Here is a 19383-nt window from a genome sequence, read left to right as displayed (position 1 = left end):
CCCTCCCTCTCCCTTCCTCTGCCCTCCCTCTTCCCCTTTCTCTCTGCTCCCTCTATCTATCTGTCCTCTCCCTCCCTCTCACCTCCTTCCTGCCCTCTCCCTCTTGCTGTCTTTGCCCCTTCTCTTTCTTTAGCACCTGGCTGCCTCTTGCTTCCTGCTCCTTACACACTCTCCCTCTCATCTTTTTTTCTGTTTCCCTCCATTTACTTCCTCTCATTTGCTGCTGAAAACCCCTCCATCCTTGCCCCAGCACCCCCACCTCGTCTGCACCTCTCATTCTGTGACAACCAGTCACTGACAGTACCTCACTACCCTCAAACTTCATTCCATTTGGCAGTGTGCCAATTAATTTGTATTGGCTGTTTCACCCACACCCCCTGAAATTCTCTGCCGTTCCCACTCAGGAGGGGCAAATGCGAGTGGGGTTTTCTTCTGCTGTGTGATGGAGGTGCAGTTGTCATTAACTCCTGCCTTATTTGACACCCTAGGGCGTGCCTTTCCCCCAGAACGAGGCCAACGCCATGGATGTGGTGATACAATATGCAATCCATCGCCTCAACTTCCGCATCGAGGACATCATCCTGTACGCCTGGTCGATTGGTGGATTCACAGGTCCCAGCTGCTCCTCCTACTTCTCAGCTCCGCTGTGATCCCGTGACGGTTCTGCGGCACGGCGGGTAGAGCTGCTGGCTTCCAGCTCCGCCGGTCTGGGTTCAATCCTGACCTCGGGCGCTAAGCACTTTCTATATATGAGGAGTTTGCATGTTCTCCCTGTGACCGCATAGGCTCTTCCCACCCCACCCAGTGAATCTGAATCAGATTCAGGTTTAGTATCACTGGCGTATGTTGTGAAATTTGTTGTTTTGTGGCAGCCGTACATTGCTATTGATAATAGTAAAAAACTAAAAGTTACCAACAAGGATATATATACAGGGAAATTAAAGAAGTAGTGCAGAAGAAAGCAGAAAAAGTGAGCAACACACCAGATGCTGGAGGAACTCAGCAGGTCGGGCAGCAACTTTGGAAATGATAAAACAGTCAACATTTTGGGCCGAGACCATTCATCAGGACAAAAAACGTGAGATAGTGTAGATGAGTTCATTGTCCGTTCAGAGAACTAATGGTGGTGAGGAAGGAGCTGTTCCTGAAACACTGAGTGCATGTCTTCAGGCTCCTGTGCCTCCTCCATGCTGAGAGAAATGGGAAGAGTGGGAAGAATGGGAAAATGCTTTCTTTAATGATGGATGCAGACTTTCTGAGACATCACTCCATGAAGATGATGTTTCTGTTTCCTCCTGCATCCCAAAAACAAGGTCTTTTTACATACACTGGATCTGACTTCCTTTAAACACATCAGAAACTGCAGAAAAATAGTTCTACTGCTGTTAATCAGATAATGAGCTTCGGTGAATTGTCCCCAGTGTGATGGTGAGCTGCAGAATCTGGTGTGAAGGGAGGGAGGGAGAGTTGATGGCAATGAGGGGAGAATACACTGAGTTAGTATCGGAACAGTGTAAATGGTTGATTCATGGTTGTCAGGGACTTTTGCATTAAAGGGCGCAGGAATCTGATCTCTGTGAACTTAAAGGCGAAAAATGGGGGTCCCAGTGAGTTTAAGGGGAACCGGAATGGGGGTCCCAGTGAGTTTAATGGGAACCGGAATGGGTGTCCCAGTGAGTTTAAAGGGAACTGGAATGGGGGTCCCAGTGAGTTTAAAGGGAACCGGAATGGGGGTCCCAGTGAGTTTAAGGGGAACTGGAATGGGGGTCCCAGTGAGTTTAAAGGGAACCGGAATGGGTGTCCCAGTGAGTTTAAAGGGAACCGGAATGGGGGTCCCAGTGAGTTTAAGGGGAACTGGAATGGGGGTCCCAGTGAGTTTAAAGGGAACCGGAATGGGTGTCCCAGTGAGTTTAAAGGGAACCGGAATGGGGGTCCCAGTGAGTTTAAGGGGAACCGGAATGGGGGTCCCAGTGAGTTTAAAGGGAACCGGAATGGGGGTCCCAGTGAGTTTAAAGGGAACCGGAATGGGTGTCCCAGTGAGTTTAAAGGGAACCGGAATGGGGGTCCCAGTGAGTTTAAAAGGAACTGGAATGGGGGTCCCAGTGAGTTTAAAGGGAACCGGAATGGGTGTCCCAGTGAGTTTAAAGGGAACCGGAATGGGGGTCCCAGTGAGTTTAAGGGGAACCGGAATGGGGGTCCCAGTGAGTTTAAAGGGAACCGGAATGGGGGTCCCAGTGAGTTTAAAGGGAACCGGAATGGGGGTCCCAGTGAGTTTAAAGGGAAAAAATTATGGAGAAGGATAGAACTGGACCCAGGGTTGAGATTTTTGATCGGAGAAAGGCTAACTTTGAGGAGATGTGGAAGGATTTAGAAGGAGTGGATTGGGACAATTTGTTTTATGGGAAGGATGTAATAGAGAAATGGAGGTCATTTAAAGGTGAAATTTTGATGGTACAGAATCTTTATGTTCCTGTTAGGTTGAAAGGAAAGGTTAATAGTTTGAGAGAGCCATGGTTTTCAAGGGATATTGGAAACTTGGTTAGGAAAAAGAGAGATATCTACAATAAATATAGGCAGCGTGGAGAAAGTGAGGTGCTCGAGGAATATAAAGAATGTAAGAAGAATCTTAAGAAAGAAATTAGAAAAGCCAGAAGAAGATACGAGGTTGCTTTGGCAAGTAAGGTGAAAATAAATTCAAAGGGTTTCTACAGTTATATTAATAGCAAAAGGATAGTGAGGGATAAAATTGGTCCCTTAGAGAATCAGAGTGGACAGCTATGTGTGGAGCCGAAAGAGATGGGGGAGATTTTGAACAGTTTCTTTTCTTCGATATTCACTAAGGAGAAGGATATTGAATTGTGTAAGGTAAGGGAACCAAGTAGGGAAGTTATGGAAACTATGACGACTAAAGAAGAGGAAGTACTGGCACTTTTAAGGAATATAAAAGTGGATAAATCTCTGGGTCCTGACAGGATATTCCCTAAGATCTTGAGGGAAGTTAGTGTAGAAATAGCAAGGGCTCTGACAGAAATATTCCAAATGTCATTAGAAATGGGGATGGTGCCGGAGGATTGGCGTATTGCTCATGTGGGTCCATTGTTTAAAAAGGGTTCTAAGAGTAAACCTAGCAATTGTAGACCTGTCAGTTTGACGTTGGTGGTAGGTAAATTAATGGAAATTATCCTTAGAGATGGTATATATAATTATCTGGATAGACAGGGTCTGATTAGGAATAGTCGGCATGGATTTGTGCGTGGAAGGTCATGTTTGACAAATCTTATTGAATTTTTTGAAGAGGTTACTAGGAAAGTTGACGAGGGTAAAGCAGTGGATGTTGTCTATATGGACTTCAGTAAGGCCTTTGACAAGGTTCCACACGGAAGGTTAGTTAGGAAGGTTCAATTATTAGGTATTAATATTGAAGTAGTAAAATGGATTCAACAGTGGCTGGATGGGAGATGCCAGAGAGTAGTGGTGGATAAGTGTTTGTCAGGTTGGAGGCCGGTGACTAGTGGTGTGCCTCAGGGAACTGTACTGGGTCCAATGTTGTTTGTCATATACATTAATGATCTGGATGATGGGGTGGTAAATTGGATTAGTAAGTATGCAGATGATACTAAGGTAGGTGGCGTTGTGGATAATGAAGTAGGTTTTCAAAGCTTGCAGAGAGATTTAGGCCAGTTAGAAGAGTGGGCTGAACGATGGCAGATGGAGTTTAATGCTGCTAAGTGTGAGGTGCTACATTTTGGTAGGAATAATCCAAATAGGAAATACATGGTAAATGGTAGGGCATTGAAGAATGCAGTAGAACAGAGTGATCTAGGAATAATGGTGCATAGTTCCCGGAAAGTGGAATCTCATGTGGATAGGGTGGTGAAGAAAGCTTTTGGTATGCTGGCCTTTATAAATCAGAGCATTGAGTAAAGGAGTTGGGATGTAATGTTAAAATTGTACAAGGCATTGGTAAGGCCGAATTTGGAGTATTGTGTACAGTTCTGATCACCGAATTATAGGAAAGATGTCAACAAAATAGAGTACAGAGAAGGTTTACTGGAATGTTACCTGGGTTTCAGCACCTAAGTTACAAGGAAAGGTTGAACAAGTTAGGTCTTTATTCTTTGGAGCGTAGGTTGAGGGGGGACTTGATAGAGGTATTTAAATTTATGAGGGGGATAGATCGAGTTGACGTGGATAGACTTTTTCTATTGAGAGTAGGGGAGATTCAAACAAGAAAACATGAGTTGAGAGTTAGAGGGCAAAAGTTTAGGGGTAACACAAGGGGGAATTTCTTTACCCAGCGAGTGGTAGCTGTGTGGAACGAGCTTGCAGTAGAAGCGGTAGAGACGGGTTCGGTATTGTCATTTAAAGTAAAATTGGATAGGTATATGGACAGGAAAGGAATGGAGGGTTATGGGCTGAGTGCGGGTCACTGGGACTAGGTAAGAGTAAGCGTTCGGCACGGACTAGAAGGGCAGAGGGCCTGTTTCCGTGCTGTAATTGTTATATGGAACTGGAATGGGGGTCCCAGTGTGTTTAAAGGGAACTGAAACGGGGGTCCCAGTGAGTTTAAAGTGAACCAGAATGGGGGTCCTAGTGAGTTTAAAGGGAACCGGAATTGGGGTCCCAGTGAATTTAAAGGGAACCGGAATGGGGGTCCCAGTGAATTTAAAGGGAACCGGAATGGGGGTCCCAGTGAGTTTAAAGGGAACTGAAAAGGGGGTCCCAGTGAATTTAAAGGGAACTGAAAAGGGGGTCCCAGTGAGGGAACTGAAACGGGGGTCCCAGTGAGTTTAAAGTGAAACAGAATGGGGGTCCCAGTGAATTTAAAGGGAACTGAAAAGGGGGTCCCAGTGAGTTTAAAGTGAAACAGAATGGGGGGTTCCAGTGAGTTTAAAGGGAACCGGAATGGGGGTCCCAGTGAGTTTAAAGGGAACCGGAATGGGGGTCCCAGTGAGTTTAAAGGGAACTGGAATGGGGGTCCCAGTGAGTTTAAAGGGAACTGGAATGGGGGTCCCAGTGAGTTTAAAGGGAACCGGAATGGGGGTCCCAGTGAGTTTAATGGGAACTGGAATGGGGGTCCCAGTGAGTTTAAAGGGAACTGGAATGGGGGTCCCAGTGAGTTTAAAGTGAAACAGAATGGGGGGTTCCAGTGAGTTTAAAGGGAACCGGAATGGGGGTCCCAGTGAGTTTAAAGGGAACCGGAATGGGGGTCCCAGTGAGTTTAAAGGGAACTGGAATGGGGGTCCCAGTGAGTTTAAAGGGAACTGGAATGGGGGTCCCAGTGAGTTTAAAGGGAACCGGAATGGGGGTCCCAGTGAGTTTAATGGGAACTGGAATGGGGGTCCCAGTGAGTTTAAAGGGAACTGGAATGGGGGTCCCAGTGAGTTTAAAGGGAACCGGAATGGGGGTCCCAGTGAGTTTAATGGGAACCGGAATGGGTGTCCCAGTGAGTTTAAAGGGAACTGGAATGGGGGTCCCAGTGAGTTTAAAGGGAACCGGAATGGGGGTCCCAGTGAGTTTAAAGGGAACCGGAATGGGGGTCCCAGTGAGTTTAATGGGAACCGGAATGGGTGTCCCAGTGAGTTTAAAGGGAACTGGAATGGGGGTCCCAGTGAGTTTAATGGGAACTGGAATGGGGGCCCCAGTGAGTTTAAAGGGAACTGAAAAGGGGGTCCCAGTGAGGGAACTGAAACGGGGGTCCCAGTGAGTTTAAAGTGAAACAGAATGGGGGTCCCAGTGAATTTAAAGGGAACTGAAAAGGGGGTCCCAGTGAGTTTAAAGTGAAACAGAATGGGGGGTTCCAGTGAGTTTAAAGGGAACCGGAATGGGGGTCCCAGTGAGTTTAAAGGGAACCGGAATGGGGGTCCCAGTGAGTTTAATGGGAACTGGAATGGGGGTCCCAGTGAGTTTAAAGGGAACTAGAATGGGGGTCCCAGTGAGTTTAAAGGGAACTGGAATGGGGGTCCCAGTGAGTTTAAAGGGAACCGGAATGGGGGTCCCAGTGAGTTTAATGGGAACCGGAATGGGTGTCCCAGTGAGTTTAAAGGGAACTGGAATGGGGGTCCCAGTGAGTTTAAAGGGAACTGGAATGGGGGTCCCAGTGAGTTTAAAGGGAACCGGAATGGGGGTCCCAGTGAGTTTAAAGGGAACCGGAATGGGGGTCCCAGTGAGTTTAATGGGAACCGGAATGGGTGTCCCAGTGAGTTTAAAGGGAACCGGAATGGGGGTCCCAGTGAGTTTAAAGGGAACCGGAATGGGGGTCCCAGTGAGTTTAAAGGGAACCGGAATGGGGGTCCCAGTGAGTTTAAAGGGAACTGGAATGGGGGTCCCAGTGAGTTTAAAGGGAACTGGAATGGGGGTCCCAGTGAGTTTAATGGGAACTGGAATGGGAGCCCCAGTGAGTTTAAAGGGAACTGGAATGGGGTCCCGTTCCCGTTCAGTTTAAAGGGAGCTTGTGAATCTGGGCACAATATGTGGAAAGTGGGACTCCAGTTAGTTTAAGGTGAGCACAGAGAATCAAGCTCAAGTGAGTTTAACAGAAGCTTGGGAAGTGGAGTTTATTGTCAAGTGTGGTGAGCTGCAGTACATTGATAACTCTGCTTTACAGCAGCATTGGTGTAAACAACATCCAGAACAGCAATTATACATACTTTATACAAGAATGATGAATACAGGAATAATACCATAGAGTGGAAAACAAAGATTGTGCAAAAGCAGGACCCTCAGCTGGTCTGTAATGTAGACCAGACTTAGTGAGTTTAGTGAGAGTGAGGGAGATGGGACTCAGTGTCTAAAGGGAGCAGAGAACAGGGATCTGGTACATTAAAAGTGAGCATGGAAAAAGTGGTTACTTGGCCCCGTAGTGCAGCGGTCAGTGCAATCACTTGGCAACATCAGCGATCAGGGTTCGACTCCCACCACTGTCTGTAAGGAGTTTGTGTGTTCTCCCCGTGACCGTGTGGGTTTCCTCTGGGTGCTGTCGATTCCACTCACATTCCAAAGTTAGACGGATAGGGTTAGTAAGTTGTAGGTGTGCTATGTTGGTGACGCTTGCCGACTGCTCTCAACTGATTTGATGCAGAGCAACTCATTTCACTGTATGTTTTGATGTACATCGGACAGGTAAAGCTAATCTTTAATCTCTAGATGTTTAAAAGTAGCCCTGGAGAATTGGGAGTGGGTGTTGGAAGCAAAACCTGGTGGATTTGATAGTGAAGCATCGGGATTTCCGAACGAGGGGGTGGGGGGTTATCGGAAATTTACTCTACTGTGTAGGGTTGGAAGCAGTCAGGGCTGCGATGTGGGCTGGGGTTGCTGTTAAATCTGATGTTTTCTTTTCCAGCGACCTGGGCCACAATGAACTACCCAGAGATCCGTGCCCTCATCCTGGACGCATCCTTTGACGACCTTGTCCCCCTTGCCCTGAAGGTCATGCCAGAGAGCTGCCGTAAGTAACCTTTCAGCTCTCCTGCTCTCCTTTGGAAATGGAGAGAAATCACGCGGCAGCTATGGGGCGAAGCAGCAAGGTGTTGAAGAGGAAGGGGCAAGACAGGAAGAGGCCACTTGGCCAATAATAGATGTCAGCTCTGGGTTCATTGTCTTGTAAGGTGAACCTCTTCATTCAGACATGTTTTTAACAGGAGCCCTGCACAATTTAACAGTCTTAGAGCCCCATCACTTCAAAGTTTCAAAGTACATTTTCTACCAGTATACAACCTGAAATTCGTCCTCTTCACAGACATCCACGAATGAAGAAGCCCCATAGAATGATAGAAACATTGAGGCCCCAAAGCCCTCCTCTGAACCCGCTCCCTTCACACAAGCAGCAGCAAAAACATCGCCCCCCCATCTGAACTCCTACCCCCTCACCATGCAAGCAGAAGCACCAGAGTCCTTTGATCTAGAGTTATTCAAACTACAGTTCACCACCCAGCACCAACTCAGACAGACTCTCTCTTCCCCCACCCCTCCCCCCATCAAACTACAGTTTACCACCCAGCACTTCGGTATCTCAAACAGGCGTTCTCCCCCCCCCCCTCCCCAACCCCAACCCCACACTCACTCCACACCCACCCACCCACCCCTATCAAACTACAGTTCACCACCCAGCACTTCGGTACCTCAGACAAACTCTTTCTCCCCAACGATGAGAGTGGAGGCCAGCTTGTCACTGTTCTGAGTCCATCAGTTCTTGAGTATAATTAAATTTTCTTCCAGTTTCCCATTAATGCATCTACCAGTCTGGACCAATCTGTGCTGACCACCCCCTGAAGGAATTAGAATTGTAACTGGCTTATTGTTGCCACATATATGGAGGTACAGTGCACAGCTCGTCTTGCATGCTGTTCGTATGGACCAGGTCATTACACAGTACAAGGGAAAGCAATATCACAATACAGAATAAAGTGTAACAGCTACAGAGAAAGTGCAGTTCAGGTAGACAATAAGGTGCAAGATCACAGCGAGGTCGATTGTTAGGTCAAGAGTCCGTCTGTTGCATTGGGGAACAATTTAATAGTCTGATAATGGCGGCGTAGAACTGTCTTGGTGCCGCGTACTTTCAGGCTTTTCTGTTTTCTGCCTCGTGGAAGAGGGGAGAAGAGAGGGTGTCCAGGGTGGGTGGGTGGCTGCTTTCCTGAGGCGGCAAGGAGTATAGTCAGAATCTGTAGAGGGGAGGCTGCTTTCTGTGTTGTGCTGAGCTGTGTCCAAACTCACTGCTGTTCCTTGCGTCACTGGCAGAGTAGTTGCCATGCCAAGCTGTGATGAGTCCGGACAGGATGCTTTCTGTGGGAGAGCATGGCTTTTCTCCTCGCTCTGTCCAGGTCCTTTATTGTCGTAGACGGTACCTGTACCCTCGGCCCCTGCCCAGTCTGGACAGTCTCTCCCTGTGGAGCATGGGATGGTCAGTGGTTACGGGAACTCTGATCGGAGTGGTTCTGTCATGTTCACAGGGTCATTACTGAGCCATCAATCCAAGCCCTGGACTAACTGTCTGGAGGACTGGACCCAGGTACGGTGGAACGGCAGGCTGTCAGTCACAGGAAGCTCTGACAACCACTTGACCTAGGAGCAGAGGGCAACAGGCTCACTACTCGACCCAGGTGCGGAGGGCAACAGGTTTACTACTCGACCCAGGAGTGGAGGGCGACAGGCTCATGACTCAATCCAGGGGCAGAGGGCAACAGGCTCACGACTGGACCCAGGGGCAGAGGGCGGCAGGCTCATGACTGGACCCAGGGGCAGAGGGCAACAGGCTCACGACTGGACCCAGGAAGGAGGGCAACAGGCTCACGACTCGACCCAGGGGCAGAGGGCAGCAAGCTCACTGCTGGACCCAGGGGCAGAGGGCGGCAGGCTCACGACTGGACCCGGGGGCAGAGGGCGGCAGGCTCATGACTCAATCCAGGGGCAGAGGGCAACAGGCTCATGACTGGACCCAGGGGCAGAGGGCAACAGGCTCATGACTCGACCCAGGGGCAGAGGGCAGCAAGCTCACTGCTGGACCCGGGGGCAGAGGGCAGCAGGCTCATGACTGGACCCGGGGGCAGAGGGCAGCAAGCTCACTGCTGGACCCAGGGGCAGAGGGCAACAGGCTCATGACTCGACCCAGGGGCAGAGGGCAGCAAGCTCACTGCTGGACCCAGGGGCAGAGGGCGGCAGGCTCATGACTGGACCCGGAGGCAGAGGGCAGCAAGCTCACTGCTGGACCCAGGGGCAGAGGGCAACAGGCTCATGACTGGACCCGGGGACAGAGGGCAGCAAGCTCACTGCTGGACCCGGGGGCAGAGGGCAGCAGGCTCACGACTGGGCCCAGGAAGGAGGGTGGCAGGCTCATGACTTAACCCGGGAGCAGAGGGTGCTGGCTCACGACTTGACGGAGGAGCGGAGGAGAGCAGGGTCATGAAGAGACGGAAACAGTAGGTTAGACACAGGAATACCAACAGAGTCTCGGGGGGAACAACTGAACAGCAGGCGAGAGAATTCATTCTCTCTGACACAGTGAATCCACTGAGGCAGTGAACGAGAGTCCTCTTTAAATAATCATAGAATGCGGGAAACACACCAGTCACAATAAACTTGACAATAAAACCAAAAGCACCAGGGCTTAATGGCTGTAGTTAAGATAATGATTAGTAAATACAGGTGCTCAGTAACCCTAGAAGCTCAACGCTCTATGGCAAACCGGAGAGGCCACGGGGCTCGTGACGCTGACACTCTGCAACCTAAGTGTTTAGCCCATTTCCTCTTCTGTTATACGGTTTTTGAACAGTCCCTAGTACAATAAGATGGAGACCTGACCTAGCGATCTACCTCGTTATGATCTTGCACCTTATTGCCTATTTACACTGCACTTTACCTGTAAATTTTACACTTTATTCTGCATCCTGTTACTGTTTGCCCTCATATACCTTAAGGTAATGTTGTAATGGAGTGATCTGTGTTCCTCTTTCCTTTTCCCTGAGCTCCTGGTGGAGCTTAGGCCATCGATGACCTCCCATCTCCATTGTCCAAAGTCATTGGTATGGTTGGAGTTCATCAATATTTCTGTAATCCAGTTCATCCGCTGTACAGGGGATTGGCCAGCCTTGCCCATTTCCACCTCTCACAACGGACGTAGGGTTGGACTTGGAGAGGTGGACTGATCTGTATGTATCCTCAGATGGGTTTAAAGTTGGAAGGGAAAGATTTAAAAAAGACTCGATAAGCGACTTATTCACCTAGCGGGTAGTGTGTATGAACTGTCAGAAGAAATGACTGGGGCAGGCATAGTAAAAGCCTTTATTTGGATAGGTACGTGGCATGGAGAGGAAAGGTTTAGAGGAATAAAGGCCAAACACAGGCAAATGGGACCAGCTTGGTGGGGGGACTAGCTAGCTTGGTAAAGTAGCCAGTGACCTGGGTTCTTTTCCTGCTGCCGTCTGTAAGGTATTTGTATGTTCTCCCCATGTCCACGTGGGTCTCCTCTGGTTGTTCAATCCAGCAAGTCAAGTCAAGTCAAGTCACTTTTATTGTCATTTCGACCATAACTGCTGGTGCAGTGCATAGTAAAAATGAGACAATGTTTTTCAGGACCATGGTTTACATGACACAGTACTAAAAACTAGACCGAACTACGTAATAAAAAAACAACACAGAGAAAGCTGCACTAGACTACAGACCTACGCAGGACTGCATAAAGTGCACAAAAAAAGTGCAGCCATTAACGATAAATAATAAACAGGACAGTAGGGCAAGGTGTCAGTCCAGGCTTCGGGTATTGAGGAGTCTGATAGCTTGGGGGAAGAAACTGTTACGTAGTCTGGTCGTGAGAGCCCGAATGCTTCGGAGCCTTTTCCCAGACAGCAGGAGGGAGAAGAGTTTGTATGAGGGGTGCATGGGGTCCTTCATAATGCTGTTTGCTTTGCGGATGCAGCGTGTAGTGAAAATGTCTGTGATGGCTGGAAGAGAGACCCCGATGATCTTCTCAGCTGACCTCACTATCCGCTGCAGTGTCTTGCGATCCGGGATGGTGCAATTTCCGAACCAGGCAGTGATGCAGTTGCTCAGGATGCTGTCAATACAACCCCTGTAGAATGTGTTGAGGATGGGGGGGTGGGAGATGGACTTTCCTCAGCCTTCGCAAAAAGTAGAGATGCTGCTGGGCTTTCTTTGCTATGGAGCTATTGGTGAGGGACCAGGTGATATTCTCCGTCAGGTGAACCCCAAGAAATTTGGTGCTCTTTACGATCTCTACCGAGGAGCCGTCAATGTTCAGCAGGGAGTGGTCGCTCCGTGCCCTCCTGAAGTCAACAACCATCTCTTTTGTTTTGTTCACATTAAGAGACAGGTTGTTGGCTCTGCACCAGTCCGTTAGCCGCTGCACCTCCTCTCTGTAAGCTGACTCGTTCGTCATTCTTGCTGATGAGACCCACCGCGGTCGTGTCATCGGCGAACTTGATGATATGGTTCGAGCTGTGTGTTGCAGCACCGTCATGGGTCAGCAGAGTGAACAGCAGTGGACTGAGCACACAACCCTGGGGAGCCCCTGTGCTCAGTGTGATGGTGTTGGAGATGCTGTTCCCAATCTGGACTGACTGAGCAATGTGCAGGTTCAAGGTTAATTGGTCACATTGGCCAATAATATTAAAGAGGATACCAGAAGTGTAAAAGAGAGGTGAGAGCAGATATCGGACCGCTGGAAAATGATGCTAGAGAGGTAGTAATGGGGGGAACAAGGAAATGACGGACAAGCTAAATATGTATTTTGCATCAGTCTTCTCTGTGGAAGACACTGGCAATATGGGGAAGTTCCAGGTGTCAGGGGTCGTGAAGTGTGTGATTACCATTACTAGAGAGAAGGTTCTTGGGAAACTGAAAGGTCTGAAGGTAGATAGATTACTTGGACCAGATGGTGTACACCCAATGGTTCTGAAAAAGGTGGCTGAAGAGATTGTGGAGGAATTAGTAATGATCTTTCAAGAATCAGTAGATTCTGAAATGGTTCCATAAGACTGGAAAATTGGAAATGTCACTCCACTCTTAAGGAAGGGAGAAAGCAGATGAAAAGAAATTATACGTGAGTTATTCTGACCTCAGTGGTTGGGAAAATGTTGGAGTCGATTGTTAAGGATGTGGTTTCCGGGTACTTGGAGACAAATGATAAAATAGGTTGTAGTTAGCATGGTTTCTTCAAGGGGAAATCTTGTATGATAAATCTGTTGGAACTCTTTGAAGAAGTAACAAGCAGGATAGACAAAGGAGAATCAGTTGATGTTGTTGTCTTAGATTTTCCCAAGGCCTTTCACAAGGTACCACATATGAGGCTTAACAAGCTATGAGCCCATGGTATTACTGGATAGATTCTAGCATGGACAGAGGCAGACAGACAGACAGACATACTGTATTGATCCCGAGGGAAATTGGGTTTCGTTACAGTCACACCAACCAAGAATAGTGTAGAAATATAGCAATATAAAACCATAAATAATTAAATAATAATAGGTAAATTATGCCAAGTGGAAATAAGTCGAGGACCAGCCTATTGGCTCAGGGTGTCTGACACTCCGAGGGAGGAATTGTAAAGTTTGATGGCCACAGGCAGGAATGACTTCCTATGACTCTCAGTGTTGCATCTTGGTGGAATGAGTCTCTGGCTGAATGTACTCCTGTGCCTAACCAGTACATTATGGAGTGGATGGGAGACATTGTCCAAGATGGCATGCAACTTGGACAGCATACTCTTTTCAGACACCACCGTCAGAGAGTCCAGTTCCACCCCCACAACATCACTGGCCTTACAAATGAGCTTGTTGATTCTGTTGGTGTCTGCTACCGTCAGCCTGCTGCCCCAGCACACAACAATAAACATGATAGCACTGGCCACCACAGACTTGTATAACATCCTTAGCATCGTCCGGCAGATGTTAAAGGACCTCAGGAAATAAGAGACGGCTCTGACCCTTCTTGTATACAGTCTCAGTGTTCTTTGACCAGTCCAGTTTATTGTCAATTCGTATCCCCAGGTATTTGTAATCCTCCACCATGTCCACACTGACCCCTTGGATGGAAACAGGGGTCACCTGTTTCTGTAGTTGCTTGGCAGGAGGCAAAGAGTGGGAATAAAGGGAGCCTTTTCTGGTCGGCCACCGGTGGCTAGTGGTGTTCCACAGGAGTTTCTGTTGGGACTGATCCTTTTTACATAATATGTCAATGATTTGGATAATGGAATTGATGACTTTGTTGCAAAGTTTGCGGACGATATGAAGATAGGTGGAGGGGCAGGTAGTTTTGAGGAATTAGGCTACAGAAGGATTTAGATTAGGAGAATGGTCAAAGAAATGGCAAATGGAATACAGTGTTGGGAAGTGTATGGTTGTGCACTTTGGTAAAAGAAATAAAAGGATTGACTATTTTCTTAATGGAGAGAAAATACAAAAAAACTGAGGTGCAAAGGTTGGGTGTCCTTGTGCAGGATTCCCTAAAAACATTAATTTGCAGGTTGAGTATGTGGTGGTGAAGGTAAATACAATGTTGGCTTTCATTTCAAGGGGACTAGAATATAAAAATGAAGATGTAATGTTGAGACTTTATAAAGCACTGGTGAGGCCAAATTTGGAGTATTGTGAGCAGTTTTGGGCCCCTTATCTTAGAAAGGATGTGCTGAAACTGGAGAGGGTTCAAAGGAGGCTCACGAAAATGATTCCAGGATTAAATGGCTTGTCACATGAAAAGCGTTTGATGACTCTGGGCTTGTATTCACTAGAATTCAGAAGACTAATTGAAACTTGTCGAATGGTGAAAGGCCGTGATAGAGTGGATGTGGAGAAGATGTCTTCTTTGATAGGATAGTTTATTACCAGAGGACACAGCCTCAGAATAGAGGGTTATCCTTTTAGAATGGAGGTGAGGAGGAGTATCTTTAGCCAGGGAGTTGTGAATCTGTGGAATTTTTTGGCATAGGCAGTTGTGGAGGCCAAGTCTTTATGTATATTTAAGGCAGAGTTTGATAGATTCTTGATTGGTCAGTGCATGAAGGGATATGGGGAGAAGGCAGCAGATTGGGGCCGAGAAGAAAATTGGGTCAGCCATGATCAACTGACAGAACAGATACAGTGGGCCAAATGGCCTAATTCTGGTCCAAAAGCTTATAGTCTAATGATAGTGGTTTTTAACAGGCTGTTAGATAGTCATAGGAGTACACAGAGAATGGAGGGATATAAATCACACACAGGCAGAAGAGATTTTGGTTTAGTTTGTCACCATGTTTAGCACAGGCATCTTGAGTAGTGGTGATCTGTGTTGTATATTTTTTATACAAGAGTGGTGGATATCGGTTAATGTAGCTCGGGACAAACAGGCTGGCATGGAGGTGGTGGGCCAAAGGGCCTGTTTCTATGCTGTGTTGCCCTTGTCTCTCAGGCTGACTCTCTCTTCTTGCTTGCAGGAGGTCTCGTGACTCGAACAGTTCGCGATTACTTGAACCTCAACAATGCAGATCAACTGTGCAAGTGAGTTGGCCCCTGTGTAGGAATGGGCTCCCCCTCCCTGTCTCACTCCCCAAATCCATGCCTGCAAGAGGTGAAGTGCTTTCATAGCATTAGCCAGCGCTCCTCTCTGTGGGGTGTGTTTGGAGGAGATATCATGGCTGTGACCCTTGTGAGCCTGCGTTCAGCGTTTACAGTGACTTCAGTCACCTTTGGTGTTCTGCCTCCACCCTGTTGGGTCTGATCCCTGGAATTCCCTCTGTGAATTGTACAGGTCCCCACCTGTGGAATTCTAGCCATAGGCTTGCTGGTCCTGAACACTGGGGTTCCCTCCATGGATTTCCAGACTCCATATCTTGGAATCCCTTCTGTGAAGGAAGATGCTTAATGAGTTGTGGGTGAAAGTTATCAGGTGTGGACGCCATGCTCTCTTCTCGCTGCTGCCGTCGGGCAGGAAGTACAGAAGCCTCGGGTCCCACACCACCACGTTCAGGAACAGGTATTATCCAACAACCATCAGGTCCTGAACTGCCGTGGCTAACTTCACTCATCTCAACACTGAACTGATCACGCAATACAACCTTATGGACTCACTTTCAAGGGCTCTACACCTCATGTTCTCAGTATTATTTATTTATTTGTTTAGTTTTTTTATACATTAGCAGATTGCCTTCTTTTACCCTTTGGTTGCTCATCAGTCTTTGTGTGTAGACATTCATTGATTCTCTTGTAGTTCGTTGTTGTACTGTGAACGCCTGCAAGAAAATGAATCTTATAATCAGGAGAATATCTGCAGATACTGGCAGCCCGAAGCAACACAAAAAACACTGGGGGACCTCCGCAGATTAGGCAGTGTCTGTGGAAAAGAGTAAACAGTCGACGTTTCGGGCCGAGACCCTTCTTCAGAACTGCAGAGGGAGAGGAGAAAGCCGAGTAAGAAGTTGGGGGGAGGAGGAGAGGGAGTACAAGGTGGTAAGTGATAGGTGGGAGGAGGGAAGGAAGGAGCTGGGAAGCTGAGAGGTGAAAGACTTAAAGGACTGGAGAAGGGGCAATCCGATTGGAGAGGGTGGAAGACCATGGGAGAAAGGGAAGGAGGAGGGCCGTGGTAAAGAATACTTTGATAATAACTTTACTTGAACTTTGGAATATGGGGTTATGGTTGAAGTTAGCCCAGCCACGACCTACTTGTGACCTTTCTGCTTCTAATTCATGTAAAACTCTCCCATGTCTCACCAAAGTTTCCCCCTCATTAATTTAACTTCTGAAACGAGGAATCCCAGGGTAGAAGCTTGGGCCGTTTTCCCAGTGGAGCATCGGAGGCAGGCAAAGACGTGCTAGAAATTAATAAAGTTCTGGTAGGTCAGAGTTTTTCTCCCAGGGTAGAAATCTCAAGTACTAGAGGGCATGTCTTTAAGGTGAGAAGGGGAAAGTTACAAGATGAGCAGAGCAAGTTTTTTTTTTACCTGGAATGAGCTGCCATCGATGTGACAGTGATGTTTTAAGAGGCTTTTAGGCTGGTGCATGAACATACAGGGTGTTCAAAGTTCATTTCTTATCAGAGTATGTCAATGTTACCCAAGATTCATTTCCTTGCCGGCATTTACAGGATATAAAGAAATAGAACAGAATTTACAAGAAACGACACACAGACAGACAAAGGTTGACAAACACCAATGTGCAGAAGAAACCAAACTGTGAAAATACAAAAAAAAAGTTGATATGTGTTGTAATGAGTCTTTGAAAGTGAGTCCATTGGTTGTGAAATCAGTTCAGTGTGGAAGTGAGTGAAGTTATCCACAACAGTTCAGGAGCCTGATGGTGGTCAGGTAATAGCTGTTCCTGAACCTGGCGGTGCGGGACCTAGGGCTGCCTGATGTTAGTAGCAAGAAGAGGAAGATGGGGGTCTTGATGATGGATGCTGCTTTCTTGTGGCAGCGCTCCATGTGAAAGTGCTCAGTGGGGGGGGCAGAGTTTCCCTGTGATGGACGGGGCCGTTTGAAATGCCTTTTGTAGGCTTTTCTGCTCCTGCGCACTGATGATTCCACACCAGGCCGTGATGCCACCAGCTAGGATTCTCTCCACTGTGCTTCTGTAGGCGTTTGTCACGGTTTTTGGTGACAGAACTTTGGGAGTGGAGGAATCTGAATCACCTACAGGCAGATGGGGCTAGATTAATTCGGGAAGGTGTTCGAAGCAGATGTTGTGGGCTGATAGGTCTGTCCCTGGTTGATTATCAATCATTTCCCGTGCAGACTCGGAACTTCCCCCTCATCCCATGTGCTTTGTTCCTCGTTGCAGATACCAGGGTCCCGTGGTGCTGATCCGACGTACCAAGGATGAAATCATCACCACGTGAGTAGACCACGGGTTCAGGATTGCAAACAAAGTTCCTCAACTTCACAGAAGTCTAGAGATTTCAAGGATCACTGGATTCTGGAATGGTTCCGGAAGACTGAAAAATTACGAATGTCACTCCACTCCAAGAAGGGAGAGAGAGGCAGAATAAAGGAAACTATAGGCCCGTTAGTCTGACTTCAGTGGTTGGGAAGATGTTGGAGTGGATTATTAAGGATGAAGTCTCAGGATACTTGGAGGCACATGATAAAGTAGACTGTTGTCTGTATGGTTTCCTTATGCGAAAATCTTGCCTGACAAGTCATTTGGAATTCTGTAAAGAAATAACAAGCAGGATAGACAAAGGAGAATCAGTTGATGTTGTGTACTTGGATTTTCAGAAGGCCTTTGACAAGGTACCACACATGAGGTGCTTAACAAGCTATGAGCCCATATATTACAGGAGAGATTCTGTCATGGATAAAGCAGTAGCTGATTGGCAGGAGGCAAAGAGTGGGAATAAAGGGTGCCTTTTCCAATTGGCTGCCGGTGACTAGTAGTGTTCTACAGGGGTCGCTATTGGGACCGATTCTTTTTACATTATAAGTCAATGATTTGGATGATGGAATTGATGGCTTGTTGCAGAGTTTACAGATGATATGAAGATAGGTGTAGAGGCAGGCAGTTTTGAGGAGTTTTGAGGATTTAGACAGATTAGGAGAACAGGCAAAGAAATTGGCAGTTGGAATAGAGAGTTGGGAAGTGTATGGTCACGTACTTTGGTAGAAGAAATGAAACAGTTGACTATTTTCTAAATGGGGAAGAAATACAAAGCACTGAGACGCATAAGGACCTGGGAGTCCTTGTGCAGGATTCCCTAAAAGTTAATTTGTAGGCTGTGTCTGTGGTGAGGAAGGCAAATGCAGTTAGCATTCGTTTCGAGAGGAATGAAAGAGCAGCACGGTTACGAGGTCATATGACGTCATTCTTACCTTCGGTCATTAGGCTCTATATTGAGTGAATCTGTATATGAATGTTATTAACCCATGTTTATCAGAGCTCTGGTTAAGCTCTGTTTAGCAGCTTTTTTTTACCATACCCTGCTTTCGGGGACACCCTGTGCAATACTGTACAGTACTAGACAGTGTGAATGTGCACACATTAATGTATAGTTTACGGTGATTCCTGCACTACTGTCACCTGTAATGCTACAGTGACACTGTAATTACCTTTGGGATCAATGAAGTATTGATCTATCTATCCATCCTCTCAATTTGTCTGAATCTTGTGCAAACTCCAAGCTTCCTCAGCATTACCTGCCCCTCCACCTAAAAGCCATTAATTCTGTCATCCAGATCATTGGTGCGCGAATGGGGAGGTGGAGTGTGGATGGAGCCCTAGGGAAAGCCGCCTTGTGTTTTCGAGTTGTGCCTCTAACCGTTGTACTCTCTCCCCTGCTCCAACAGGATTCCAGATGATGTCATGTCCAACCGAGGCAACAATCTCCTGTTGAGGCTCCTCCAGTTTAGGTAATAGCCTGAATTCTGTCTTGCCTTACTCAATCGGTTCAGGAAAGCAGGAGCAGGCCACTCGACCCCTCCGGCCTGTCCCACCTCTCTGTACAATCCTGACAGATCTACACCAGGCCTCGTCTCCTCTTCCTGAGGAAGTGTTAGGGCTATCATTGAACATGGGTCTTCATGCTCCTGTACCTTCTCCCTGATGTTAGTCACGAGTAGGCATGTCCTGGGTGGTGAAGATCTTTAATGATGGATGCCTCCTTCTTGAGTCACTGCCTTCTCGATGATGGGGAGGTTGTGCCTCTGCAGGTTTCCCGATCCTGTGCGTTGGCCCGTCCATACCAGATGGTGATGTAATCAGTCAGAACGCTCCGTAGTACATCTGTAGAAAGTTGATAGAGCCTTTGATGATAAATCAAATCTACGTCTCGACCTGCTGTGTGTTCCTGACTTTGTAGCTTCTGGTACCACGTTAGAGTCGTACATAAAGGAAACAGGCCTTTGGTCCAACTGGATATGCTGACCGTTTGTCTATGTTTGGCCTATATCCCTCTAAGCTGGGGGTT

The 19383-nt window shown here is 47.4% G+C and overlaps 1 protein-coding gene across 1 annotated transcript in view; it reads left to right on the top strand.

Moving 5' to 3' along the window:
* The window catches only part of abhd16a (abhydrolase domain containing 16A, phospholipase), a 123776-nt gene that overhangs the window by 78639 nt on the left and 25754 nt on the right, over positions 1-19383 (top strand). The window contains exons 12-16 of the mRNA XM_073031621.1: positions 489-612; positions 7343-7447; positions 14924-14987; positions 17262-17315; positions 18764-18826. Of these exons, the coding sequence (XP_072887722.1) occupies positions 489-612; positions 7343-7447; positions 14924-14987; positions 17262-17315; positions 18764-18826 (410 nt within the window). The remainder of the gene's footprint in view (positions 1-488; positions 613-7342; positions 7448-14923; positions 14988-17261; positions 17316-18763; positions 18827-19383) is intronic.

This window comes from Hemitrygon akajei, chromosome 2 (assembly GCF_048418815.1).
Source record: "Hemitrygon akajei chromosome 2, sHemAka1.3, whole genome shotgun sequence".
Classification (NCBI taxonomy): Eukaryota; Metazoa; Chordata; class Chondrichthyes; order Myliobatiformes; family Dasyatidae; genus Hemitrygon; species Hemitrygon akajei.
Note: the sequence above shows the minus strand (reverse complement) of the source record. Positions and strands in the feature narration are given on the sequence as shown.